This window comes from Botrytis cinerea, chromosome 5, assembly GCF_000143535.2.
Source record: "Botrytis cinerea B05.10 chromosome 5, complete sequence".
Classification (NCBI taxonomy): domain Eukaryota; kingdom Fungi; phylum Ascomycota; class Leotiomycetes; order Helotiales; family Sclerotiniaceae; genus Botrytis; species Botrytis cinerea.
In genome coordinates this window covers 1,896,506-1,921,438 of record NC_037314.1, presented here as the reverse complement: position 1 = coordinate 1,921,438, position 24,933 = coordinate 1,896,506, and the positions used below count along the sequence as shown (strand labels likewise).

At 43.8% G+C, this 24,933-nt stretch overlaps 10 protein-coding genes across 10 annotated transcripts; 5 read left to right on the top strand and 5 right to left on the bottom strand.

Moving 5' to 3' along the window:
* Window positions 1-408: 408 nt before the first annotated feature.
* On the bottom strand, window positions 409-1,980 carry Bcdst1. Its single transcript, XM_001559643.2, has 3 exons — window positions 1,635-1,980; window positions 773-1,534; window positions 409-714 (listed from the first exon to the last, which is right to left on the bottom strand). The coding sequence occupies exons 1-3, from the start codon at window positions 1,767-1,769 to the stop codon at window positions 706-708; spliced, it is 906 nt and encodes a 301-aa protein (XP_001559693.1). The 5' UTR covers window positions 1,770-1,980; the 3' UTR covers window positions 409-705.
* Window positions 1,981-2,541: 561 nt separating this feature from the next.
* On the top strand, window positions 2,542-3,613 carry BCIN_05g05450 (hypothetical protein). The gene is made up of 2 exons (XM_001559644.2): window positions 2,542-3,075; window positions 3,125-3,613. Exons 1-2 carry the CDS (start codon window positions 2,710-2,712, stop codon window positions 3,497-3,499), a joined length of 741 nt encoding a protein of 246 aa, XP_001559694.1. The 5' UTR covers window positions 2,542-2,709; the 3' UTR covers window positions 3,500-3,613.
* Window positions 3,614-3,616: 3 nt separating this feature from the next.
* On the bottom strand, window positions 3,617-4,992 carry BCIN_05g05440 (hypothetical protein). Its single transcript, XM_024693079.1, has 4 exons — window positions 4,635-4,992; window positions 4,335-4,426; window positions 4,027-4,204; window positions 3,617-3,825 (listed from the first exon to the last, which is right to left on the bottom strand). The coding sequence occupies exons 1-4, from the start codon at window positions 4,716-4,718 to the stop codon at window positions 3,724-3,726; spliced, it is 456 nt and encodes a 151-aa protein (XP_024548864.1). The 5' UTR covers window positions 4,719-4,992; the 3' UTR covers window positions 3,617-3,723.
* A 99-nt stretch (window positions 4,993-5,091) lies between these two features.
* BCIN_05g05430 (hypothetical protein) lies at window positions 5,092-7,105 on the bottom strand. The gene is made up of 3 exons (XM_024693078.1): window positions 6,358-7,105; window positions 5,813-6,298; window positions 5,092-5,764 (listed from the first exon to the last, which is right to left on the bottom strand). Exons 1-3 carry the CDS (start codon window positions 6,473-6,475, stop codon window positions 5,355-5,357), a joined length of 1,014 nt encoding a protein of 337 aa, XP_024548863.1. The 5' UTR covers window positions 6,476-7,105; the 3' UTR covers window positions 5,092-5,354.
* A 730-nt stretch (window positions 7,106-7,835) lies between these two features.
* BCIN_05g05420 (hypothetical protein) lies at window positions 7,836-9,465 on the top strand. The gene is made up of 4 exons (XM_024693077.1): window positions 7,836-8,625; window positions 8,678-8,859; window positions 8,908-9,110; window positions 9,164-9,465. Exons 1-4 carry the CDS (start codon window positions 8,566-8,568, stop codon window positions 9,397-9,399), a joined length of 681 nt encoding a protein of 226 aa, XP_024548862.1. The 5' UTR covers window positions 7,836-8,565; the 3' UTR covers window positions 9,400-9,465.
* Window positions 9,466-9,469: 4 nt separating this feature from the next.
* Bcrpp1 lies at window positions 9,470-10,686 on the bottom strand. Its single transcript, XM_024693076.1, has one exon. The coding sequence runs from the start codon at window positions 10,545-10,547 to the stop codon at window positions 9,558-9,560; it is 990 nt and encodes a 329-aa protein (XP_024548861.1). The 5' UTR covers window positions 10,548-10,686; the 3' UTR covers window positions 9,470-9,557.
* Window positions 10,687-10,763: 77 nt separating this feature from the next.
* Window positions 10,764-12,791, top strand: BCIN_05g05400 (hypothetical protein). The gene is made up of 6 exons (XM_001559651.2): window positions 10,764-11,101; window positions 11,202-11,380; window positions 11,507-11,617; window positions 11,667-11,750; window positions 11,801-12,220; window positions 12,272-12,791. The coding sequence occupies exons 1-6, from the start codon at window positions 10,987-10,989 to the stop codon at window positions 12,368-12,370; spliced, it is 1,008 nt and encodes a 335-aa protein (XP_001559701.1). The 5' UTR covers window positions 10,764-10,986; the 3' UTR covers window positions 12,371-12,791.
* A 16-nt stretch (window positions 12,792-12,807) lies between these two features.
* BCIN_05g05390 (hypothetical protein) lies at window positions 12,808-15,778 on the top strand. The gene is made up of 6 exons (XM_024693075.1): window positions 12,808-13,125; window positions 13,184-13,255; window positions 13,309-13,887; window positions 14,084-14,293; window positions 14,347-14,621; window positions 14,731-15,778. Exons 1-6 carry the CDS (start codon window positions 13,007-13,009, stop codon window positions 15,582-15,584), a joined length of 2,109 nt encoding a protein of 702 aa, XP_024548860.1. The 5' UTR covers window positions 12,808-13,006; the 3' UTR covers window positions 15,585-15,778.
* A 1,223-nt stretch (window positions 15,779-17,001) lies between these two features.
* Window positions 17,002-22,094, bottom strand: Bccft1. Its single transcript, XM_001559655.2, has 5 exons — window positions 19,914-22,094; window positions 19,329-19,636; window positions 19,107-19,280; window positions 17,801-19,058; window positions 17,002-17,726 (listed from the first exon to the last, which is right to left on the bottom strand). The coding sequence occupies exons 1-5, from the start codon at window positions 22,012-22,014 to the stop codon at window positions 17,224-17,226; spliced, it is 4,344 nt and encodes a 1,447-aa protein (XP_001559705.2). The 5' UTR covers window positions 22,015-22,094; the 3' UTR covers window positions 17,002-17,223.
* Window positions 22,095-22,219: 125 nt separating this feature from the next.
* Window positions 22,220-24,885, top strand: BCIN_05g05370 (hypothetical protein). The gene is made up of 3 exons (XM_024693074.1): window positions 22,220-22,464; window positions 22,608-23,683; window positions 23,737-24,885. The coding sequence occupies exons 2-3, from the start codon at window positions 22,629-22,631 to the stop codon at window positions 24,461-24,463; spliced, it is 1,782 nt and encodes a 593-aa protein (XP_024548859.1). The 5' UTR covers window positions 22,220-22,464; window positions 22,608-22,628; the 3' UTR covers window positions 24,464-24,885.
* The last annotated feature ends 48 nt before the right edge of the window (window positions 24,886-24,933 follow it).

Here is a 24,933-nt window from a genome sequence, read left to right as displayed (position 1 = left end):
GTGATATCGAAACTTTAGTTAGGTTCTTGGTACTAGGTAGGTAGGTAGGTAGGTAGGTGTAGATAGATAGATTGATCAAATAATCTCGAGCTCCATACCATACCAAGTTGTAGACAGTAGGGATGGAGATGGCGAACGAGATGGCGAATTGCCTACCTATATTAGAAAAATACTTTTTTCTCCTTTTCGGGGATTGCGGAATTAAATGTATGGATTTGGCTCCCTGGGTACCTGGTACCTATATATACTGTATATATTACATCAAGTCTAGACTAGATGTTGCTCTTGCAGAATTCTACTCTCCTTTGACCACTTTGTACATAACTGAGCAAATCGACAGCTCACATTTTTTTAGGTTTTCTCGAAACGCTTCCTAATCTATCTCGTCACGAGCAAAGCATAAATCAATGTAGAAAATGAACTTAAATTTCTCTCGTATCGATTTAGTTGATGTTACTACCGAAAGCTCTGTGTGTGTCACATGCTAGACATCCATCGATCTTCATTTACTCAAATGCGATATGTGAACTTTCATCGAAAATAACATAACCGCAATCTAGGGAGACCTGCGGGAGGTATTTCGAGTAAACTCCATGCTTGAAAACCACCCTGAAAACAAAAAATTTCACCTATGCACTCCTTTGCCCCTAAACCATCCATAATAAAACCGAACTGAGAAGAGAATTTTTGCCGAGTATTCATCGTTCAAGAGAACTGGAGAATGGTTAGAGGAGATAATCAGATGGTAAACACGAGTTGAAATAATACATACCTTCCAGCGATGTCCACAAACTTGACATTCGCAGAAAGTCGTCATAGGTTCATCAGCACTGCGAGTCTGTGCTTGCGAATAACTGACTTTCTTCTGACCACATTTTCCGCATGTTAAAGCATCACTAATACTCTTCTCCGCCATTGGTACCTGAGCCTTCTTCATGTTCTCCAACTCTAACGCGTCGTCCTTCTTCTTCATCTCCTCTGACTTTAATTCCTCATGCGTCATGACAACAAAACGAGCTGGGTCAATATCTCCCGACATGACTCTCTTGCGCAACTGCGTATTGGATACTTGTTTGAGATTTTGAAAGAGGGAACGAAGCTTCTCTTTGTATTCCTTCGTCTCACCTCCAAAATGATCAAACGCAGCTTGTTCAACAGCCATAGCCTTGATAATGACATGGGTGGGAGGTTCTTCGCATTTGAAAGCAAGACCATTATACATTAATCCAATACAAGCATCGCGTGTTGGAAGGCCCGTACGCTTAGTATCGACTTTATCAGTTTCCCATCTTCGCTTTGAAGAATCGCCCTTGAAGGCTTTCGTGACTGGGGCGCTAGGTGCGGGCGCAGGAGAGGAAGTACCGTTGCTGCGAACTGCGGGAGAAGATCCGGATGCCATTTGCTTTGCTTTGCGCTTTTCTTTTTCAACTTCGACTGTTTTTTTCCACTTGGTGACGATTTCAGTGGCAAGCTTGGCAATCTCTTTATTCGCGTTTCCTCGTTGTTTGGCTACTACCATTCCTGCCTTGGTTGCCTAGAGAATATATCTATTAGTCCATGTATTTTGTGCTTTATCGTGGAGACACAAAGGCCCAGAAGAGCTTGTTCAGGAATGCAGCCGGTTGTAGACCTACCCTAAGAAGTTCTTCCGTGGCATTTACATCTCTCTTCAGAGTTTCCATAATCGTAATGACGTTCGCTGCCGGCTCTTTGTCATTGATCGCCTTCTGAAGAGCCGAAACCCTCGAGGTAAGTTCTCTTTGATCCATTTTGAAAGAAAGGAGATAGAGGGGTTTTGATTGTATGCGATTGTTGCTTTTTGTTGCAGACTGATAGCAAATATTCGACGATATCGAAGAATCGGATTTGAGGCTGCGTAGATTCTATGTACGAAAATGAATTGAATTGGGTATCAGAAAAGTAACCAGATAAATTACAAAAGAAAGTGTGTCGTTGAGAAGGTTTTTGATAATTGTTTTCTAGAAGTTTGATGATTAAATATCACAAGGCTGATGTTACGGCCAAAAATGGTGTGCACGGGCCAATTGCTTGTGTTGTATAAACTTTCCTTTCCCAGCAGTGAAAGACAAAGTTTCCGTTTCCCCTTCATGTCGAGCTCACATTCTATATCATATACCGCCAGCCGTATTTGTTCTTCTCTCCAAAAGATTGACATTCGAAGTTGATGTTGAGTGTAGTGCTTGATATTGCTTGAAGTTTGATGATCCATATCATTCATAAGAATCTGGACATCTTCCAGAAAGTCTCTCGGTCTTTCCTAGTGGAATTAAAAGCATGAAGTATCCCCGTTGGCCGAAATACAATGGAAAGGATTTATGGTTTACTCTTATTCCCAAACTCCGCGGTGATGAGTCTATCTCCTGAGGACCTCCGTTTTTATATCGAGGATATTACGGATATTGCGGAATGGTCCACCAACGTACATGTGCACATTATGGAGCTTAAGGACCAGCATGCTATCGACCGGCAAGTTAATCGGCGGTCTATGCCTGCAAAGTTGGCCTGTAAGCGCAATATTCTGAGTCATTGTATGAATGAGTATCAAGTATGCCTTTGCTTCGAAAACAAGTATAAATATGATAGGTTTCCTCTATTGTTTGTTCGTTCGCCATACTATCAAACCAGCTCTGTAAACTACACCTGTTCTCTTCTCATCATCTTCCTCTCACATCCCACGCAATCGCCATAATGCAATCGCTCGTTGGAAAAGTCGCCCTTGTAACCGGTGGAAGCAAAGGAATCGGTCGAGCCATTTGTCTTCGCCTCGCACGCGATGGTGCAACAGTAGTCATAAACTATAGCAATGACTCTTCTGCAGCGAACGAAGTCGCATCGATTATCGGAGAGAAGAACGCTACGGTTATCAAAGCTGATGCCGGCAATGTTAACGAAATCTCAAGATTAGTCGATACAACTGTTGAGAAACATGGAAAGATTGATATCTTGGTTGCCTGCACTGCAACTATGAAGTTGAATGAATTGGAAAATGTCAGTGGCGAAGAATTTGATCAGGCGTTCGATTTAAACGTCAAGGGACCTTTGTTTCTCACCCAGGTACGTCGCATATCCAATTGTTGTTCGTGTGACTTTCTAATGGTTTTAGAAATCCGTTCCTCATATGGCACCTGGTTCCCGCATCATACTCTTCTCCACAACCCAATGTCACGCCAGCACAGTAGCACCACAATACCTAACATATATAATGTCGAAAGGTGCCATTGAACAAATGACCCGAGGTCTTTCGAAAGATCTAGCGCGAAAGGGTATTATGGTCAATACTGTAGCGCCAGGACCTACATCGACCGATCTATTTTTCAAGGGCAAGAGTGAACAACTTTTGAAGACACTTGCGGGCTTAAATCCTCAGAATAGGATTGGAGAACCAGGTGAGATTGCAGAAGTTGTGGCATTTTTGAGTAGTGAGGCAAGTTCGTGGGTAACGGGTCAGACACTTCAAGTGAATGGTGGCATGACATAACTGTAGTACACACTAGCAATCAGACTTGTTTTTCCAATCGCTTAGCGAGTTTTGCATTCAATTATTCGTAATAATATGAAGACCTTATGATCACGAAAGAGACATCCAATTCCATTTTCCTTAGTTGTTATTAAAAGCTAGTTGTTTTCAATATTAGAATAATTGAAATAATCATCACCATGCCCTATATTTACTAAGAACAGTAACTCAATTCCACGTCCCTTTCATGCAGCACTAGCATCCATCTTCCCATTTTCCAAAATATCCGTCGTCCGGCAGATGTAAGATTCATGTTCCGGCTCCTCTTCCGAAACCTCTGCTCCTTCCTATTTACGATGTTAGTAACTCAATTCCATGCCGCCTCATTTCTGTTTCACGCCCATGAAAGCTCGAGGCACCGAATCAAATTCTAACATCGATGTCCCCAGCTCTTCACTCCCAATCACTCCTCTCCTTTCCACTTTACCCATCCGCAAAAGATCCCCCAACTCAAACTGGATCTTCAAGAAATTGAAAAACAAACTTACAGGAATGGGAACCATAGCCCTCTTAACCCAAATATGTTTCGCCATTTTCCAATCCAATCCCTCAATGCACCCTCCCTTCACACTGACAACGCTTTTTCCAGGCGTGCTGTGGATTAACCGTGTACCGCACGTTTTGCAGAAATAACAATTTACCGTGTGTCCTGAAGCCGTGGGACGTCTTTGGAAGAGAAGACGTTAGTTTTTCTTGCTATGTTAGGGGAGAAGGGGTGTGTGGAAGTGATAGAGGGAAAAACAGGAAGGGTGATGGAAAAAGTAAAGAAAGATAGAAGAAGGAAAAGGAAACCAACGTATAAACTGCCAGAAACTCTGGACACGGCAATGGAAACCGAGGAAAAATAGCAGAAGCGCCAAATGCGGAGGATGATTGGCGTCTGCATTCCTGTAGATCGCTTATGTTAACTCCTGGTAGTATTTTCTCATTTTCATTTCATTCATCCGTCTATCCATTCATCTTATACCTCTCTCCATCCATTTCTACAACACAACTCCAGAAATCCACATACAGCTCACTCATGACCAACTCAACAACCAGAGAAATATAAACATAAACCCCGTACCAAAAGAAGAAGAGAATAACAAAATCTTACATTGCAATGACAAATGTAAATCGCCAACGGTTTCGGTAACGGAGTTTTAAAAACTACATTTTGGCATTCGCAGGAGACGTTCATGGTTGCTTGGTTGCTCGCTTGCTAATTTGTTGGGTTGGATAGTGATGATGGGATGGGGAAAGGTGGGGTAAATAGATAGATACGTAAACGGAGGAGGCGAGGTTCAATTGTAAAGATTGAGATTGGGATTGAAACAAGTTATTTTGATCTCCTTCCGAACTGAAGGATCATTGAGGGAGAATAAAGATGGGAATGTCAAAAAGAAAGTGCTTAGAAGATATGAGGTATTGTACGACACAATCTGGGAAATCTCGCAGGTGAAAGATGTATGCACGGATGAGATGAGATGACTCCCTGCTTGTTGGTGTTTGAGTCATCGTCACATGATGACCTGTCTATAATTCCAAGTTCGCGTCGCGCTTTTCTTATTTCTTGTTTCTTGATGATGATTTTTGGGGTATTAAATAGTTTTGAGGATATCGTTAGCTACTATCTATTACACATGAATTATAAACAAATTGTGTTGCTAAACTGAACGCGAGCTTCGTTGCGACGTAAATGTCAGACTGGATGAAATAAGGGGATACTCCTGGACGAGAGTTAATTAAAGAAATGACGAAAGCTTCGCCATCGCAGACTTCCATGTTTGAGTTAAAAATAGCGGACGTTATATGACAATGTTATGAATGTCTTATCTCAATTAGCCAAAGCATCAGTACTTTGTCGATCTTGTCCATGCGATTGACGACCTTCTTCTGCACCATGCTGACCTCTTCCGACATCAGAATGCTTTGCCGGATCGAATACATAGATGGGAAATTCCAAGAAAATTGTTCTTTTCAATATCGTAGGGAGCTTCTCGTAGAGCTGTGGTGGGAAAGGTATGAGAATGCTCGTTCGGTTTAAATATCGAGAGTATTCCTGCCAGTGATTGTCCTTCTCATATCGCTTCTTTGCTCCAGGTCTTTCTTGGAGTGTCAAGCCTGATACGAACATAAGTAGGGTAGTGAGGAATATTGCACCAAGAATTGAAGCATAAAGAGCTGAACGGGCTCCGCCATGAACATAGCCCTCGGCGGCAGGTGAGACTGCAATCATATAGATAGCTGCAATATGTTAGTGAGAGAAATATCAAGTTAGATGAGAAAGCCTACCAAATTGAATGATGATCTCCCCAAAATAATTTGGGTGACGACTCCATGAGAAGAAGCCCTTGTCGCAAATTTTTGATTTGTCGCTATTGTTGACTTTGAAGAGATATTTCTGAATATCGCTCACACTCTCCATGATAATACCAATGGCGTAAAGAATGACTCCAGCAATATCACTAGCAGTGCCGAAAGCAGGCTGTGGGAATCTCGTGACTTTGGGAGAATTCAGTATGGTGACCGGGAAAGAGACAACCCAAACCCAGAACATTTGAAATACCCAAAACCCAAGAAATTTGAAGAAGTTGTCACGCTTATCATCGAATCTATCATCTTTTCCGGTTTTCAGGATTCGGAATAATAGGAAAGCTGACAGACGTGCTCCCCACACCATGATAAAAAGAGAGGCGACGATTTGACGTGCATGGTGATGGCCACTGAATGCAAGCGTTATGATGGCAAGCACAACGAAATTCGTTCCTCCAGCAAAATCTGAAAACCATGTCAGCAGTGAATTGAGGATATCTCGAAAACCAGAAGTTTGGTCTTACCTGTCAGTTTATCAAATTTGAGAGAAAATGCAATTGCGAAGAAGAACAACTGATATGCAACTGTAATCAAGAACGTTATTGCGAGGTAGTAATCGTCTAAAACATGGACGACGGTCATATCTGCGATATCCAGTTGAACGTGTCTAAATGCGACGATGGTTATGGTTCTTTACAATGGTTCGAAGTTGTGGGAATGTCTCGAAGCAGAGGAGCGGAAAGAAAAGTAAATGCAATCGAACTATGGAACCATGGGATGACAAGACACTACTACCTCTTGCCGTGTGGAGGGGAGCTTGATGTCAGCCTAGCTTCTAGAACTCGCCGTTCCTATATTTGAGCCAACTAGTAGATATTACCTCCTAGTACTGGTATTGTTGATTTGCTAATGGAGGATAATAGTCACAAAGTCACAGCATCAAAGAGTATGGAATGACCGATGTGGCTTGAAAGTGTTTTGTTTGGAGATGGATAGATGTAAATGCACTTCGGACACCCATGAAACTCCGTTGGGATTCTTTCTTCTCTTCCCTTCATCGTTGAAACATCTGTGAAATCGACATTTTTCCCTTGGGACTGGGGGATAAAATTTCGCTAGATCGTGACGTACTCTATCTATCTAGATAGTCGGTTGTGCTGATTATTAATTGATTAATACATATCGATCGGGGCTAGCTCGGCTAGTATCATTGTAAGAATAAGAGTACGAAGGGAGTGCTCCCTACGTAAGTGGTTGGCTGGTAGGTACACCAGTACGGACACGGAGTAGTAGAAATAGAGGTCGGAGGTTAATACACCCGATCGTCTCTATCGACGTATCGACGTTTAAGCTTAATTTGCTACCCGAGTCCCGGCGTCTGGATTCTCTACCCTGTCACGTGGGTGCATCCTGGATAACAGTCCAGTATTAGCATTTGCTAATCTATGCAAGGCTGATGGTTTGATCATTCTTGGGATTGATGAACATCATCCTGGGCCCAAAGATGTTTTGATACTTCTAATCGTCTTTCCATCTTTCTAATTTTACACATCTGTGGTGTCTCAGAGAAACAACTTCCATGCGACGGGCTGTCACAATCTGCATGTGATGTCCCCAGATACAAAAGGCTGATAATCTACACATCCCATATCTGGGAATTCGGCGTCAAACAAATTCCATTACAAAGCTCTTCAGACTCAAGATCCGATAGGACAAAAGCAATAGCGGTTCTAGTTGCGAATCCCGAGTTTCTGACGGGGGTCAAACACTTCAACGTAACTCTCCCTAACATCACCGCGCACTTCATTCAGTTCTTTGATTCCGATTCCACTTCCACCATACCCTACTTGTACATCCCAGGACAACCGATGGAGTATGCACAAAGCTTGTCTTGTATTTGAGAATTCATGTGCCTCATTGGACGACATACTGAGAGTACACAATTTGTACAACGGTTTGGGAATTCTCACGCCGCCAAGCTAGTCTGAAACCTCACACGTCTGGGATTCATTTTCCCCATACCTGGTGTACCTTTGAAAACTCTCTGACGTTTGAGATTCTTGCATCTCTTACATCCTAGGCAATATTCTGTCAAAAGTATTTCAAGCCACCACTTGTGAAGTATGCTTTTGCACTAGTCTCGTATCCTGACTGGTTTTCCTTGCTGTTTATGTTATGCATCGAGTTCCTTTCACTGATTCGTACCGCCGGGACCCTTGAAGTCTTTCGATTTTTACCTGATCGGATCAACCATTTTCTCATATCTTACTCCATTGTGCCACTGTGAGGGTGGGCAAAGCTTCCCTATTCATGTAAAAATCGAATCACATACCCCTGGCGGTTCGTAGGTTTGATGGCGCCACTATCCCATATTCATCCGTCCATGATTATCCCATGGCCGGCGCGGATCTACATCTAGGACTACGCACTGCAGTGCTTCAACTCTCAATCATAGCGCCAAGGCTCATTGATGCACGGTTTGAGGGTTGTATGCATATCTGTTTCCACTTCCCTCGTTGAATTTTCTTATTATCTGAGCACGCCTCTTTTAAATCTCTTGTCATCTAATCAATTGTAATTCTGCAGCTGCAGGTCACGCTCTCTAATTACTTTTCATATTCTTTGCTTCATACAACGGCTGGGCTGTTGACTACGTTCATTAATACCTAGATTCAAACTTCGAAGGGCAGGATACCAAACTATATTATCTAACGGCAATATTGGAACCGAGGATGAAGGGCTTTATAAGAGCATCGCTATTAGTGGCAGTGGGGGCAGCAGGTCTTGCACAGGTATGGTTTGAGGGATGGTTCATACTGTGGATGGTGGCTGATGATGATTTAGGGATATCAGTATGAAGCTAGAGGTTTAAGTGATATCATTGCCGCTCTCGAAGGAGGAGCGAAAGGGAAAGAGAGCGCAGCGCCCGCGGTGACAAAGGAGATCACAAAAACAATGACTGTCACGAAAAGTGTTCAGGGAGCGGCGGCGCCGACAGGGGCTGCAATACAAGCTGCCGGAACTGGGTATGAGGATCAATCTTTCAGAAACTGGCCGAAAACTAACAATTCCAGTGGCCAATTCTCTTTTCTCACTTCGACAGTCTTCGCTTCAGGAGCTCCCCCTACCGTCACTGTCACTCCACTACCTCAGATGGTTACCCAAACAGTCACCGAAACGGAGCAAGTAATGGTAACTATGATGGCCACGCAAATGTCGGTAGTTACATCCATGGTCACTATGACTATGATGCAAACAACTACGGTCATGGTATCAGGTATGTTGAATCCATATCAAAGTATCTTTTATGGAACTAATCCGATGCCAAAGTTACAATGCAAGGTGCTGCACCAGCAGCATCAATTAGCACATCTTTAACCGAAGCTGCCATTCAAGGAGCTACAGTCACGAGTGTCACCACATCAGCTGCGATACAAGCTGGAGGATCACCAGCTCCTGCACTTGGAGCTGCACAAGTCGCACAGCCGAATCCTGTGGATATCAACACATTCTCCTTGTCCAGCAGTTTAGTCCTTGGTAATCTTGCTGTGGCGACAGCAGTCTGAGATTAGAGCTTGATGCTCGAATAGTAATGAAATGGGTTTGAAAGAGAAGTAATATTAGATTGTGTAGGGCTAGACTCCCGAAAGATAACAAATTCGTTGTAAATATACGTTCAAAAAATGACGCCACAAGGAAAAAAAATAGCAAAAGAATATAAACATCAAGTATTAACTTTCGCTTTTATTATATTAGTATCTATGACTGTAGGCCCTGTGGGAGACGTTTCTTTTGATGAGCTCGAATTGGATTCGGCAGCTTTCAAGGCTTCCATCCTCTGTTTCTTTGCCTGTCTCTTACTTATATGGGGTGGCTCATTCTCTTTTACCTCCTTATTATCATCGGCTTTCCTTTTTCCCTTTCCCTTTTCCCCATTATTCGCTTTATTCTTCTGTGCCTCGCCAATTTCAGCATCTTTCGCAGCACTCCGTTCACCACCATAAACCACATCTACCAATCCTCTGTAAGAACTTCTTTTTAATCCCTCGTTTATAACCACCGATCTTGGATTGTCGCTCAATCCTTCCATACCTCTTTCTCTGCCCAATCCCCATACTGCCATCAAATTGACTACATCTGCTGGGCCTCTGATACCCAATGCAGACTTAGCTTCACTACTTATCACAATCCCTCTTCCCCTCGTAGCTCTAAATATGCCCAAACAATTACTTATAAAGTTTTTGCGCGCATTTGAATCTTCCATAGTAGCTTGCGCATAGCATATTTCAAATCTAATGCCGCGATGTACAGCAGCCATAAGAGGCTTAGGTTTGAAGTGAAACGGATATCTTTGTGTGAGATCGAGGGAGATGAGAGAGTGCTCAGCTAGATTAAGACATGCTGCGAGAAATGCCTTTTCTGTGGTAGGGCGAATTGCGACAATATCGTAGGCGGATGCAACAGTCGAGAGGCGATGATTAAGGGAGGGATCGGAGAGGGTGAGGGTGCAGCGACGGAGAATAACTGTTTTGGGAGGGACTGGAAAAGGAAATGTCGTAGGAATCGGGTTTGTTATGTTGGAAGGAAGCGGGCCGGTTTGGATATGATTAAGAGCTATGGTGCCGTAGCCTAATTCTGAAAGGAATGAGATTGTCCTTTGGAGATCAAGAGGGTCTTTACTTGATGACCAAGGAATATTGAGATCATAGAGCATATTCGCGTTAGTTCTGTTGTTTGATATGCCTTTGCATTGATAATCCTCAAAGGAATTCCGTTGCGATGGGGAAAAGGTGTAATATATATTCGCGAAAGATGAAGCTTGATAACAAAAAATTATTTATCGTCATTCAGCCTTGGTCGACTTTTGAAAAGGCTATCGGTAGCCTTTTATTTAAGGCCGCCCAATCGAAAATAACTCCTGCGCTAGCGCGGGGTGTGTTTACCATCCATCAAGAATTCGTAGCACATCAACATCAGATCATTATTTTCTACAACATCGTACAAGGTCATCCTGCGAATCTTTGCCAGAACCATCCGGTTGAACAATCAGGTTCTTATCTATCGGCGACTCACTCCGGATCTCGATATTTTCGAAAAGGCGGTCTCTACACGATTTGCGCGGCGCCGCCTTCCTATACCAGGCCGGCCGCAAAATGGCTCGCGTCTATGCGGATGTCAACCAGCAGATGCCACGGGCATATTGGGATTATGATAGCGTAAATATTACCTGGGGCGTATTGGAGAACTATGAAGTTGTGCGCAAGATTGGTAAGTCGGCAATACCTCCTTCCCCAAGACATGTTTTGCTTTTACCCGCTCGTGGCTATGTGTGTGCTGCTTACTGACACGCGGATGTGTGTCCATGTAGGACGAGGAAAGTATTCGGAAGTCTTTGAGGGAATCAATGTAGCCAACTACCAAAAATGTGTGATTAAGGTGTTGAAGCCGGTCAAGAAGAAGAAGATCAAGAGAGAGATCAAGATCCTACAGAACTTGTCAGGAGGCCCAAATATTGTCGCCCTCCTTGACGTTGTTAGGGATAGTCAAGTAAATCCAACTTTTCCTTCTTTCCCAGGCGACCCTTTCTCCCTAGTTGGGAAGACGGGAAAATGCGCAATCACTGGCCTTGAACAACCCCTTGAAGAAGAAACAGACGACTCATTCATGATGCAGAGCAAAACACCTTCGTTGATTTTCGAATTCGTCAACAATACCGACTTCCGTAGCCTTTACCCCAAGTTTATCGATTATGATGTCCGATTTTATATTTATGAGCTCCTGAAGGTATGGTATCCGAATTTTTGGAAAGTTTTGAGGTTGCTAACATGGATAGGCATTGGACTTTTGTCACAGCAAAGGCATTATGCACAGAGATGTCAAGCCTCACAACGTGATGATTGATCATGAGAACAGAAAGGTAGGATTCTCAATAGCTGGAAGAGCACCTTGACTAACATGTAGGATTAGTTGAGACTTATCGATTGGGGTCTTGCGGAATTCTATCATCAAGGCACCGAGTACAACGTTCGAGTCGCATCAAGATATTTCAAGGGACCAGAATTGCTTGTTGACTTCCAGGAATATGACTACTCCTTGGATATGTGGTCGTTAGGTGCCATGTTTGCTTCGATGATCTTCCGAAAGGAACCATTCTTCCACGGAAACAGCAACTCGGATCAATTAGTCAAGATTGCTAAAGTTCTCGGCACTGAAGATTTATTCGACTACCTCGACAAGTATGAAATTGAGCTCGACGCACAATATGACGATATCCTAGGCAGATTCCCAAAGAAGAACTGGCACAGCTTTGTCAACGCTGAGAACCAACGTTTTGTTACGAATGAAGCTATCGACTTCTTGGATAAACTTCTCCGATATGATCACCAAGTATGCCTCCCGTCATTAAGCCTCGTCTTACATATACTGACATGTGATTAGGAACGTTTGACTGCTAAGGAAGCCATGGCTCATCCTTTCTTTGCACCTATCCGTGCTGATGAAGCGGCCGCACGTGGTACCCCAGCTCCTACTACATGATTCCACTCTAACCCATACGACTTTAAAAACCTACCCGACATTCATATACGGGCTCATTTTTGACTTTTAAGGTTCACATGAGCTAGTCCAATTCTGAATAGCGTTATGCCATTTGGCTTGATAATGTTCTTCTCTCAGAGCCGCATTCCATACTTCACTTTAATACATCGAGTATGAGAATTATGGGGATGTTCGTTTCGATCGGAGGATCTGGAGGAGGGTTGCGGGACCAGGCGTTGATGAATTTTTTTACACGACCGAAGTTGCATACCCTCTGCTCTTACTTTTCGTCGAGCATTGAAAGTTTTAATGCAAATTCTAGATAGGCTAAATCAACTCAAGATTTTGTGTTTATCGCTTTATATTCCATGCGCGGTCTTTCAAAATATAATATATTGTTCTCTGCTCCCTCTTGTCCCCATTGTTCTTGATGTATTGGATGTTGTGCCTGTGAGAGGTGTATGACATGATTCGCGGACCGGGAGCGGGAAGATGACTTTGCTCCGGTCCCGCCCCACAGCGTCCAACCTTTAAAAAGTAAATCCCAACGGCGACGGATTGGGATTGCCATTTCCTCTCCGTTTGACATTGAGATAGTATTCTCGGTATATGAAAATCGAATTCTAGAAATACGTGATGCCAACAACCAATCATATAGGAAAGAGTCACCCCAGCTCCCGGGCATGCAGGACTTGTGCATTGGCAAAAGCAAAATGCGTGCCACGGCCGGGAGGATTAAATGCGAAATGTGAAAGGTACATATGGCCGAAGCGTCCATTGCTATTATACTAGGCTAGGTACTAATCATAATAGATGTCATCGTCTAAAGAAAGATTGTGTGACACAATCTCCTTCTGTCAGGGTTTACAAGCCTCAAAAGACTACGTATGGACTGTTCTCTCCATAACTATCTATCATAATTCTAATGTCAGTTCCAGTCGAGTTGCACAATTAGAGAAAAAACTTGATGGAATTGTGAACCTCCTGCAACAACAACAACAACAAAAACAAGACGTTCATTCTCAAGATACAACGCCGGCATTTTCTCCACTAGCCACCAATGGAAATATCCTCCCTGGATCACCACTCCTCTCCGAACCAGAACCTCCAAATCAAATTCCTTACAGAGATACCTCCCATCTCGTCCCCAAACCTCTCGAACCGAGCAAAAGGCAATCTGTCTATGAAAAAAGCACAAATGCTTGTCTCCTCGCCCACGCTAACTCGGATCTCGAGCCTAACGATATGGAAATCGAGAGGTTAGTGAAATTGTACCAGATGGAAATGACAGCGAGATTCCCTTTCGTGGTTATTGAGACGGGAGGATTGACAGGGAAGGAATGGGTAGCGAGCAAACCTGTGCTGGGAAAGGCGGTTTTGATGGCGGCGAGTTATTATAATTTGCCGAGACAAACGGTTTATGAGACGGCGTTAGTCAGAGATTTGACGGAGAGGATTATGGTGAAGAGAGACAAAACTTTAGAATTATTGCAGACAATTTTGGTTTTTTGTGGGTGGTGAGTAACGTTCTTTCCTCTTTCGTTTCTCTAACTTTCTTGTTTGGATGATGGACAGGAAATGCGATTTCAGTTGCTGTTTGAACGAATGAGACGTCTATTGCGTACCAAAGAGGCTTGAGCTCAGGGGGTTGGAAGTTAGAAGTGGCATAGTTGGTCTGAATGAGGTAATTTACTGATAAACACGGACGATTAGGTATCATTACCATTGTTTAGGTCATCCTCACTTGAACAATCTTCTAGGTCTAGCAACGGGACTTGCTGGAGATTTGGGACTGAGCAAACCACCATCAGCCGATAGATTCAAGTATCCTTTTGGCCACAGTAGAGCTACAGCGGGAGATTTCTCAAGGAGAACCATGGAGCAGAGAAGGGCTTTAGCTGGTTTATTCTATCTAACCTCTTTGTGAGCTTCAGCTTTTATCTCGCTTCAATGCATCTTTGCTAATTTAAGTCTAGAGTTGCAACAGGCTTTCAGCGTATAGATACTATGAGATATTCGATACATCTTGATGAATGTGTTCGTTTCATAGAGAAAAACACAGAACACACTACGGATCTCTTATTGGTTGAGTTAGTGAAGATATCGCATCTTGGGGACAAAATTGGGCAAGATGTCTTACTCGTTCAGAGTGATAGTGGAATTCAAGTCCCTACTGCGTTAAAGTTGGGTTTATTCCAGGTAGAACTAGATGTGTTGAAGAAGGGTGTTCCTAGTGCTCTGGGAGACGATGGTATGTCTTTTAATACATTCTTATTATCTTATAGCTTGAAGTCATTTACCTGAGTTGGGCTTCATGCTTAAATGGCTATTGTAATTAGAGCACTAACACATACTATCAGTAATCTTACAGCTTCACCATCACATTTCTACCATCCGTCTCTATGAAGTCGCGTTAACTAATGGCTGGATACCCACAAACGCGACACAATCACGTCAATCTATTTCATCAGCCCGACCAATTCACCCACCACCTCTACATCCATCCCACCTTCAATCTCTCTACACCTGTCTCCACCACACACGCTCTTTCTTACACTTAGTCCTCTCAATTTCTCCATCCACCTATCTAAGCCAGCCTATTGCTCCATGGTCTCTTCTCGCCTATGCTCTCATGGTTCTCGCTCGCCTCTCCTTCTACCAAAACCCACTTCTCCCATCCTGGACCCTCGATTTCGTCCGCGAAGTCTGCGATCTCTCTTGGGTATTGAAAGAGCTAGCAGAGCGAAACGATAGAGCAAAATTTGTAGATATCAATATCACTACCGAGGATGGAGAATGGGGAAGAGATGCGGAGGTGGGCAGTGATGGAAGAAGGGTGGGAGAGGGCTGGACAGATTGTTTCGACAAGTTTGCGAGGAAGATTCGCTTGGTGAAGGGGTGGTATGATCAGAGAGCTGCGGCTTATGGGAGTTCGGCGCAGCCACATCCGTTGGGGGATGGGTTTAGAGTTGATAGAAATGCGGTAGAGGGTATTGGTGATGGGAGCGAGGATATTACCGAAGGGGGCACGTTGACGCAGATTGATACTAGGTTGGAGGAAGCGGTAAATGCCCAAGTGAACTCGGATTCAATTCCAGTTCTGGGTGAAATGGATATGAACTCTTGGGATGGATTTGATGGACAGAATTTTTGGATGGATTTGGGTGGGGAATGGGATATAGATGAATTGGAGGCTATGGGTGCGATATTATAGGTACGTTAAAAGTATGTCTCTGAAGTTCCGTCTTCTTCTATTCTCATTTTCCAACCGAAGGACGGAAAACGTGTAATTTGGATTTGAGAGGTAACCTCAGAAACCTCTTGAAAATCATGATGCTCAAAATCACCTGTTCAAACACACTTTGACCAAATCTTCCCAACCCTCTCAGAAATGGTATTGTTCTTTCAAAACATGTTCCTCGCATTCTTGTCTTTCTGTTCCAGCGTTGTTCAAAATGATTTTTTTGTTGACTCCTTGTGGCGTAACATCCTGGAAACTCGGCACCCCTGACTCAGACACCTTCACAAAGAACTTTCCATACACAAATTTGCAGCTTTCCATCTTGGTCTCCAACCTCCTGGTCACAAAATCTTTGTCCGTGTTATCTACTTTGAATGGTATTGTATTAGCTGTGCTATTGTTCCATGAATGGAGTTGAGACCTTGAACAACTACTCGAGGGGCAGTATATAAAATCCTCAAAAATCTCCTATTTTCTTTTCTATTCCCCAGTTCCTTCAGTTACAATCACATTTCCAACTAAACAACCTTCTGAGCTCCCAAAAGCCTTGAAGCCTAGCATATTAGTCTACTCTTGAAACCACCGCCACCAGAATTAACTCTCAACACATAATAATAAGAATCAACAACCAAAAACTTCCATTCCCTCCGTCAATAATGTCTCAAACACACGCCGCCCAATCCCTCATTCAAAATCTCTCTCCCCTCTCCCCCCAATACTCTCCCCGCACCAAGAAACTCTGCGCTCTCGAAACTACCAACGCATTCGTTTCTAGAGAGGTTAAACAAATGGTTAAATTAAGACGAGGAGACACTACCCGAGATCTCCACAAACAGGCTCGCAAAGCACGGGACACGGAGAGGACGCTCAAGACTCAGATATATCGGGAAGACTATGAGGATGCTTTTAAGGGGGAGTTATTTGTATGAGTGGAAATGCAGGAGAGGGAGGGTTGTTGGTGTTAATGTTGTGATATCTCAAGTGTTGTTGTTGTTGCTTTCATTGTTTTTGTTGGAGAAAAAACGCATCGATCCCCAGATTTGAATACTTGGATTGATTGCATGATTTTGTTGAGACTGTTTTCTTCTTCTTTTTTTTCTTACCCTTCTATCTCGACTGCAACCATGGAGAGTAGACTGCTCCTCGGTTGAACTAGTCAGACTTTATAATTAATCTAATTAGACTTATAGAATTGATGTGCGATTTTGAAGTTTTGGCTTTGTATGTGCGTATTCTTCTTCTTCTTCTTCTTCAGAAAAGAGGAAATGATTGTGATTGCAGAACCTTCTTTGACTCGTTTTATGCCATTTACTTAAAACATAATATAGGAAAGCTCACCATGTGACTTTAATGACGAGTCTAGCTAAACAAAACAAACCAGCTCAAATTTTACTATTTTAAATTATTGAGTAGGGTTTCTTCGGGGAGAACAATTGGATGCAATTTGATAACTGAATTTGAGATGTGAGAGATAAAATACTATTGAATTGGGGCTCATTCGCTTGCCCCTATTTTTTTGCAATTGGCGCTTTTGAAACCCCGGTTATGCGATGCTGCAAATGATCATTTTCTAACCTCCACCTACTACCCACATCTCTACGAACAATCTGTTCTAGATAAAGCCCAAACCTCCACGTAACCCACTCAATTCGTCTCTCAACTCCAAGACATCAACTCCAACTCTTCCAGCCACTTCTCCTCTCCTCTGACTTCCAAGTTCCATCCATCTTCCTAGCACTCCTCCATCAATAATTGTTCTTCCTCCTACGATCCCCTCATTTGCATCTCTGTCTATTCGGTATGCTCTGGGATTGAGGCCGCAAGGGTGATAGAGTGTGTTTGTAAGATGTGAGACGAGGGTGCCGAAACGTCGGTATTGGGATTCTGTTAGAGGGGAAAGAAGAGCAAGGGTACCGGTGCGAGAAGTGAGGAGGAGGGGTTGCGAAGGAGAGGGAGTATCTTCTTGAGGTGAAGGATCAGGAGATGGCGAGGGTGCAGTGGTTAATTGGGGTAGGGGCCGGGTGGTGGGGAGAAGTGTCATGGTTGTGGGGTGGTGCGCACCGAGGGAGAAGGTTGTGCGGTGAAGGAGGAGGTGGCCTTGGAGAGATTTGGGATCTGCGTATTTGTAAGTCAAGGATTCAATGCAAGCCAATTGGCCGATAAAACAGGAAATGAAAATCATAACATACGTTCAGGGTCATATTGCATAATGTGCAGGTTCCCATTAGCATCTGCAGCCACAATGAATAGATCTTTTCCATCTGGTAGTAAATCTGCACACAGTACTTCCATCTTTGCAGCACTCTTTCCGAAGAGTAGCATCCTATACGGTTCTTCCGTATATCCAGCAAACCAAACACCTTTTAAAGCGTCCGCCATCACACAGAGGCCTGTACCAGGAAGTTCCTTGACAGATGTGACATAGCAATTCATATCCATAAATGCGACTGGCAAGTTTGTGCCATCCTCCTTGAGACCTCTAACCATACATTTTTGACCCTGCGCAACAAGCATGAAACCCTGAGTTCCAATTTCGGAAAGACCAGTTACGGGACCACCGGCACCACGAGTAATGATTTCGGAAGAGATGAGCTTTAATTTTTTATTTGTCTCAGGTCTGTCTGGTTCTGGAACAACGGTGACAACGTCGTAAACGTAGAGGCGGCCAGTGGTTGCGAGATCTTCTCCTTTGGTTATAGCTGTTCCTACGACTATTAAGTGTTTGCGCTCGTTGGTGACTTCCGATATCACCAGATTCATGGTTTTTATACAGGTTATGAGCTCGCAGGGTTCAAGCTCGATGGCATCAATGACGGACCAATTGACAGGGCTGACTAATTTGAGAAAGCTTTTCTCGATCGATGGTTTCAGGGCGATGTTTTCCTCTTGCCAAGTCTTGCGGTGATCGTCATCTTTGGGTAATTCAAAGTCTGTGAAAGTGCTGGTACCTATAACATATGTTTGCAGCGGTGGATGATATGCCACAGCGTGAACGTCTTCACCTATTTCAATCTTTCGCAGGGCCATTCCAATATCGGCAAACGTGGTATTTGGTGGGAATTGTGCTACGCGGGCAATTCCTTCCGTGCTGGCATAGATGAATCCTCTATCACAACCTTCGGTATGGAAACTACTAAGACTGCGAACTCCTGTTCCTTGCAGGCTGAGAACTTTGGGTGCTGTTTTAGAGCTCTTGATGATGAAACTTGGAGATCCACCTGGCATGAAGACAGTACTGTATCCACCGAGATTTGAGATAGCTCGCATTGGCTTATCGCTGGTCTGTTGAGCTCCATCGACCTGCTCTTCAGCAGAAACATCGGGAGCTTGTGTCAGATGCGTGTTCTGTATTTTCAAAAACTGGAGTGTAGATGAGAGAAGATCCGGAGACGCAGATTTTACGCGGAACGGCTCATAGATTGTAAGATCATCGTTTGAGGGTCGAAGCTAAAACAGTCAGTACATAGATGAGTAGATTAAGGTGCAGATTCTTACAATAAGATAAGGGGATTGAGAAACGGAATCTCCTAGATTAGCTACTAATATCTCTGTCAAGGTTTCCCGAGCTGCCGATTTTCTAGCCGCATAATCTGCTGAAAGCACAGGTGGAACAAAGCATATTCCTTCCGCGACGTAAACTGGCTTAGAAAGATCAGGTAGTGCGTAAATCTGCGGGTATTAGAAATTAAACAGTGAAAGGCTCGGGAGGCAACTCACGTGCAGTGCTCCGCCCGCACTAAGCAAGAACATCTTGACATTTTCCCCTGCCTTGTTCGATTTGCTATCAGAGAAAGCTCCGCTATAATCGTCGTACAAACAGCCAGTCAGCCATTTCGTAGAAAGCAAAATATCATCAACCCTTTCTATCTCTTCGAGATCATTGTCATCGTCACATTGTGCAACAAAAATGCTCGCATCGTCTCTTATTAGAAGGAGAAATGGATCCGCAAAACTTGCACTTATGATCTTTGGCTCTGCTCCAGTCTCATCATCGAGCATCGGCAATATTTGTGCGAGACCAAGATCTACACCACAGATACAGAGTTAGCTACGCTTCTGATCATGTAATGGCGCGAAGAGGCATGTCGCAGGGAGCAGATTGCATGAGGCACAGTTGTAATGTTGATAATTCGCTTTCATTGTTGCTATAGGATATGATATATTTCCAGATAGCGCCCCGGGCGGCGAAAACATATAAGCGGAAAATAGAAAATTTCCCCAAGACTTGTCCCAACCTATATGCCCATCCATCCGACCACATAAATTGAGAGGGGTAGGATTCAAGGAAAAGTGCGAACTTACCACCGTCGTAGCTTCTCACTTCAGACTTTAGAATTTGAACAACACGCATGCCATTGCCAAGTGTACCAGCTTCGATTGTGGATCCAGCAGCTGGTTCGAATTCTGTTCCTGTTAAAGCTTCAAACCCAGCATCCGTTAATGCATATACGGCAGATTCTTCAATGGCATCTTCAGCATCAGATGCTTTGGAAACTATCATTAGTCTATCATATTGAGCATCGACGCCATAGTCACCGCTGGTAACAGATTTCTCCTTATTGACTTGTAATCCTTTCGGTGCTGGTCTCTTTGCGCTCATGGTCCATATACCACGAGCTTCTGGTAAATCGAATCGGCCTATAACGTTTGGTTGGATTTCACGATTAATGACTGCCAAGGAGCCTCCCTTTTCACGACCGACGGCAGCTACAAGCTGAAGTTCGCTCTGAACACCGCTAGATTTAAGCTCTTCGTCCTTACCTAAACTCAATGCGGCTTCTCCGAAGGCGATGTTTGTGATGGGAGCTATATTGACCATGGAATCATGTATACGAAATGTGTAGTCACCCGTTTTGCTGTTCGAGGCAGTAATATTTGCAGTAGCATGAGTGATTGTGGGCCCATCGCCGTACAGATCATCGTCATCATCTTCTAAATCTTCCTCATCAAACATGGCCTCATCAACTTCCGCTATTGCTGAACTGTCAAGCCTTGACTTCCGTCGTGAAGTTTGACCCGACTTCCTATTCCAGCCTAGAATGACAGAATCTGATACTTCACTTCCAACGAATAATGATCCTGCGCCAAGAGAACTTACACATGAAGCAGCCCCAGTCAATATGGCGCCTCCTAACTCTGCACTTACTCGTCGAATGCTTAGACCAGAGACCGATCTTCCATCCATACGAAAGCTTAGGATTGCAATATCACCACTATGTAGTATAATGAGCATCTCTCCATTTTCGATAGATAGTTGATCAATTTTGCAACCTTCTAACCGAAGGTCAAGATCAGCCTGGTCCAAAAGACTGAAGCCAGTACATTGCTTTGCAAACATGTTGACAGCAACACCATTGGCTTTACCAGCTTGATCGATATGTATCAACTCATTAGTGCCAACTAGAAGAGCTCCACCCACAGGTGGGGCTAGTGGAACGATTCTGAAGAGGTCGTAAGGCAAACCTCCAACAGAAAGAATGGTGGTAGACGCTTTTTGATGCATATCCAGGGTGAACACCATATAAGTCAAGTGGTCTCTACGCTCTTGCAGTAAAGCCGAAGATGGAGCCATGGTAGACGAGAGAATTCCAAAAGTTGGTTCTCTATATTCATACAGAAATTCGAGGTGGATTGGAAAGATGATGCTGGGATCGAGTGAAGATAATCGTAGAACAAAAGAGGATCCATATGGCGTATCTAACTGTCCATCTTCCGCTGCAGCCTTTTGTGAAATCTTCGCAGGGCGGGGGCCATCCAACTCCTCATCCCAATCGTCCATATTGACATCTTCGTCTTGTTTAAAAGGCAGAATCGCAAGGTTCCGCGCTCCAAATTTCAATGCAGCACACCTACTTCCTGGGTCGACAGTAAGGTAATTGACACAGTCTGAAAGACTTGGTGCCCATGGACTTCCTTGCAGTTCGTCTTGTTCATAAAAATGGACTGATATTGTTGATATGCCGGGCCGTTCTGGGTCCCATTCCACCAAACTGAGCTTCGCATCCTTGAATCCCACTAAGATTGCTTCGCCTCCAGTCTTTGAGGATATAGTCTTCACTCGGACAAGAGATGTGACCGTCCCAGATAGGTTATATTCAGCTACAAGTACGAGTTTCGTTGTTCGAGCCAATTCTGGTCGTTGCATAATCGAATCTGTGCCGAGAAAAGAATCCTCTACTCCATCATCGTTATTGACTCTAGGATCAATATTTGTGTCATCTTTTGCTGTCGAAGAATCCTTTTCAGATAGCTCGTCGAGATCCACGGATACGGTCTTAGTTGTAAATATCTGTAGCAACGAGGATTTTGCGACGACGAGGTTTCTAGCATCTGCGGACAAAAACGGAAGAGCCAAAGAATGAGTGACAGCTGTAGGAGGTGTCAGCTCCGTATAGCATTGCATTATGAACCAAAGTAAAGCATTAAAAGCACCAAATCGTGGTGGAATTCCGAGTTCTTCTGAAGTTGTTGATATGGAAACTCGAGATTATCAGTCCAGTCAAGTGTCGGTGCGTCGCGACCCGCGATTTACACAAATTTTAGCGTTCTCAGCGCTGGACCACTGTATTGACCTATCACTGTCCCTTGAAGCTCATGCAGCTTTTGAAGGTCCTGGTGGTCCTGAATGTTGATCCCCGCAACCGACGCCCATTTACGTCAGACGTCTAGAATCTTGAATAATTGACTATAACAGGAAACAAAGCAAAGGAAAGCAAAACAGCATAAAACACTTTTAATATATTCGAGACCTTGACGCTCTGGATTTTTATACAATCAGAGTAGCATTGTTTTCGTGGCGAGAACCATTCAACCACAATATCGATACTTGAAATCCATCTGATACATTCGCGAGGTATATTAATAAGATCTTCTTCTTGTTGTTGATACCGTCTTTTCCTTTTGTCTGCTAAGTTTCCGCATGCGTGCCACTCCAACCACTTACCACTATCTAGCATCAACAATTCAAGCACTGCTAACATCCATCTGCGGCTCTAGCATCCATTTCTCGCCTGCAACATGGCGCTCATACAAACTGCATTTATATGGGTTGCGTATGCCGTTGCTGTAGGCATCGTAGCTCTCATAGCGGCCATTTTCACCTACACGTATCAAACGCCACGCGATCGCTCAGCTCTGGTTTCTACCGTTACGATTATCACATTGACCTCCCTCTTGGCAACAGTTCTACTTCTTCCTGTCGATATTGCTCTCGTCAGCTCTACGACATCGAAGCTCGGTGCAAAGAAAGACTGGGCAACTCCCGAGACTGTCCACAACATCCTTCTGACCCTGAAAATTGTATACTATGCATTATACAGCTTCGATGCCGTCCTATGCCTTCTTGTTATCCCATTTACATACTTCTTTTATGAGGAATACGATGAAATCGATTCAGAAGAAGGCACACAGACATTCGGCCAGAGATTCCTCAGTGCCGCAAAATACACATTATTTTTTGTTGCCCTGGTCGTAATCTTGTTCCTGGTTGGATTCTTTGTACCCGTCGCGAAGAATCGCGGATCCGATATGGATTTGGACTATTTCAAACGTCTTTTGGCCGAGAACCATGGAGAGCGTGCCTTGACTTTCGCATTGGGACTATTGATTTCATTGGGCACGTTATTATACATACTTTATACATCTGTTGGATTGGCATTGTTACCCATATCTTTCATCAAATCTGCACCTTCAATCAGCGCGCCACAGCTTTCAGAAACAACTGCATCAGCTCTAGAGCAAAACAGAGAACGTCAGCGTCAACTAGAAGGGCGAAATGCGGGGAGAGATGGTGGGTTATCGGCCAAGGACCAGCGAGAGTTGGAGGCCTTGCATCGTGAAGAACGCACTCTGGTTAGACGAGAACGTCTAGCCGCAGAATCCCGTGGAGACGGGAAGAGCTTTATCGTGAGGGCATGGACTAAGACTTGCGCAATCTTCAGGCCTCTCAAATTGATTGGAGGAATACTTCTTCTTATTCTCTCCTTGATTATATGGGTCTCTATGCTCATTACAGGAATTGATAAGGCGAAGAACTCGTTCTGTAAACAACATTGTGGTTACATTTTAGGAAGGTAAGATAATCTTGACCTGGTTCATTAACAAATTTTGGCTAATTCATACCTAGTATCAATATCTTCCAGCCGATCAATTGGATTTTCGTCAAGTCATCCATAGTCTTCCCAATTGACTATGTCTTGATGGCGCTATTAGTCCTATTCCTGTTTAGCAGTTCAGTGACAGGAATCGCCGCTATCGGTCTTCGATTCTTATGGGTAAAACTCTTTGAAATACGAAAAGGACATACCTCTCCACAAGCTCTCCTTATGGCAACTGTCATGTTAACTTTGATCATACTCGCGATCAATTACTCAATCGCCATGTTGATAGCACCACAATACGCAATTTATGGTGCTCAAACATTCTGCGCCAACCCTACCAAATTTCCTGGCGATCAACCAGATTGTAGCAACCACCCAGAGTTGATCAAAACATGCAGTGAGCTTTCTTCGGGCGAAGGTGCCGAAAAGGTCTGCACCCCTAGTGTCGTATCTACTTTCCTCAATAGAGTCACCGTCAATTTTCCATTCTTCGGTGCTCTCGCATTTTGGGCTCAATTTGTCTTCCTCGCAATCTTTTTGATTGTCTTCGTTACGGCGTTGTTCCGAACTCCCAAATTAGACCTTAGCGAGATTGATGAAGATGCTGAGGCAGATGAGGAAGAGGGCCTTCTTGCAAGTACTGGCAGGAGATTTGGTGCCACATGGCAAGATATCCGTGGCAAAACGCAGAATACTAGTGGCGGTGCTGCCGGTCGAGGAATCCGTGGTGATGACGATCATAACGACGATTAGTTCTCTATCGCGACCTCGATCTTTTCTTTTTGAAATTGTAATATTCTTATGTTGGATGGATGGAGGGTCGGATGGGTGGTGGTTGGATGGCGGTTGGATCTGGACAGGGTTGGAAACAAGTACGGAGTTGATTTAGGAATTTGCATCTTGTATAGTATACACGCGATTGATTTAAGGGTTTTGTTTTTTTTTTAGTTCTGCATTGCGCATATATGAACACGGTAACAAGCGAGCGGAAATGCGTGTCTTTCGAATTTTCAAACGATTGCAACCAATGTTGCCAGTCGAGAATTTGGTAGGACTAGGGTATGGTCGAGGGTATGGCAGTAGGAAGGGGGCGGGGGAGGGTTTCATTAGCGTACTGCAACAGCGAAATTTAATCGTTTATACTCACTCATTTCGTGGCTACTGAAATATCTCCAGTTATTGATCATGTGTGAAGGTTAGCCACAGTCTATCCCAATTTCAAT

What these genes read in the sequence shown, in the direction of transcription:
- Bcdst1 (XM_001559643.2), bottom strand. Translation starts at nt 1,769, where the DNA reads ATGGATCAAAGAGAACTTACCTCGAGGGTTTCGGCTCTTCAGAAGGCG. An exon ending in CCACGGAAGAACTTCTTAGG is followed by an intron (nt 1,535 to 1,634) that starts GTAGGTCTACAA and finishes TATATTCTCTAG; the next exon opens with GCAACCAAGGCAGGAATGGT.
- BCIN_05g05420 (XM_024693077.1), top strand. Translation starts at nt 8,566, where the DNA reads ATGAAGGGCTTTATAAGAGCATCGCTATTAGTGGCAGTGGGGGCAGCA. An exon ending in GGGCAGCAGGTCTTGCACAG is followed by an intron (nt 8,626 to 8,677) that starts GTATGGTTTGAG and finishes ATGATGATTTAG; the next exon opens with GGATATCAGTATGAAGCTAG. An exon ending in ATACAAGCTGCCGGAACTGG is followed by an intron (nt 8,860 to 8,907) that starts GTATGAGGATCA and finishes TAACAATTCCAG; the next exon opens with TGGCCAATTCTCTTTTCTCA.
- BCIN_05g05370 (XM_024693074.1), top strand. Translation starts at nt 22,629, where the DNA reads ATGGCGCTCATACAAACTGCATTTATATGGGTTGCGTATGCCGTTGCT. An exon ending in TGTGGTTACATTTTAGGAAG is followed by an intron (nt 23,684 to 23,736) that starts GTAAGATAATCT and finishes ATTCATACCTAG; the next exon opens with TATCAATATCTTCCAGCCGA.
- BCIN_05g05400 (XM_001559651.2), top strand. Translation starts at nt 10,987, where the DNA reads ATGGCTCGCGTCTATGCGGATGTCAACCAGCAGATGCCACGGGCATAT. An exon ending in ACGTTGTTAGGGATAGTCAA is followed by an intron (nt 11,381 to 11,506) that starts GTAAATCCAACT and finishes TTCATGATGCAG; the next exon opens with AGCAAAACACCTTCGTTGAT. An exon ending in TTCTCCGATATGATCACCAA is followed by an intron (nt 12,221 to 12,271) that starts GTATGCCTCCCG and finishes ACATGTGATTAG; the next exon opens with GAACGTTTGACTGCTAAGGA.
- BCIN_05g05390 (XM_024693075.1), top strand. Translation starts at nt 13,007, where the DNA reads ATGCCAACAACCAATCATATAGGAAAGAGTCACCCCAGCTCCCGGGCA. An exon ending in TTAAATGCGAAATGTGAAAG is followed by an intron (nt 13,126 to 13,183) that starts GTACATATGGCC and finishes TAATCATAATAG; the next exon opens with ATGTCATCGTCTAAAGAAAG. An exon ending in ATTTTGGTTTTTTGTGGGTG is followed by an intron (nt 13,888 to 14,083) that starts GTGAGTAACGTT and finishes ACGGACGATTAG; the next exon opens with GTATCATTACCATTGTTTAG.
- BCIN_05g05440 (XM_024693079.1), bottom strand. Translation starts at nt 4,718, where the DNA reads ATGAACGTCTCCTGCGAATGCCAAAATGTAGTTTTTAAAACTCCGTTA. An exon ending in TTTACATTTGTCATTGCAAT is followed by an intron (nt 4,427 to 4,634) that starts GTAAGATTTTGT and finishes AGCGATCTACAG; the next exon opens with GAATGCAGACGCCAATCATC. An exon ending in GAGTTTCTGGCAGTTTATAC is followed by an intron (nt 4,205 to 4,334) that starts GTTGGTTTCCTT and finishes TCTCTTCCAAAG; the next exon opens with ACGTCCCACGGCTTCAGGAC.
- BCIN_05g05430 (XM_024693078.1), bottom strand. Translation starts at nt 6,475, where the DNA reads ATGACCGTCGTCCATGTTTTAGACGATTACTACCTCGCAATAACGTTC. An exon ending in CAAATTTGATAAACTGACAG is followed by an intron (nt 6,299 to 6,357) that starts GTAAGACCAAAC and finishes CATGGTTTTCAG; the next exon opens with ATTTTGCTGGAGGAACGAAT. An exon ending in GGAGATCATCATTCAATTTG is followed by an intron (nt 5,765 to 5,812) that starts GTAGGCTTTCTC and finishes AACATATTGCAG; the next exon opens with CTATCTATATGATTGCAGTC.
- Bcrpp1 (XM_024693076.1), bottom strand. Translation starts at nt 10,547, where the DNA reads ATGCTCTATGATCTCAATATTCCTTGGTCATCAAGTAAAGACCCTCTT.
- Bccft1 (XM_001559655.2), bottom strand. Translation starts at nt 22,014, where the DNA reads ATGCAATGCTATACGGAGCTGACACCTCCTACAGCTGTCACTCATTCT. An exon ending in AGTGAGAAGCTACGACGGTG is followed by an intron (nt 19,637 to 19,913) that starts GTAAGTTCGCAC and finishes TCTGTGGTGTAG; the next exon opens with ATCTTGGTCTCGCACAAATA. An exon ending in CTCAATCCCCTTATCTTATT is followed by an intron (nt 19,059 to 19,106) that starts GTAAGAATCTGC and finishes TGACTGTTTTAG; the next exon opens with CTTCGACCCTCAAACGATGA.
- BCIN_05g05450 (XM_001559644.2), top strand. Translation starts at nt 2,710, where the DNA reads ATGCAATCGCTCGTTGGAAAAGTCGCCCTTGTAACCGGTGGAAGCAAA. An exon ending in GACCTTTGTTTCTCACCCAG is followed by an intron (nt 3,076 to 3,124) that starts GTACGTCGCATA and finishes TAATGGTTTTAG; the next exon opens with AAATCCGTTCCTCATATGGC.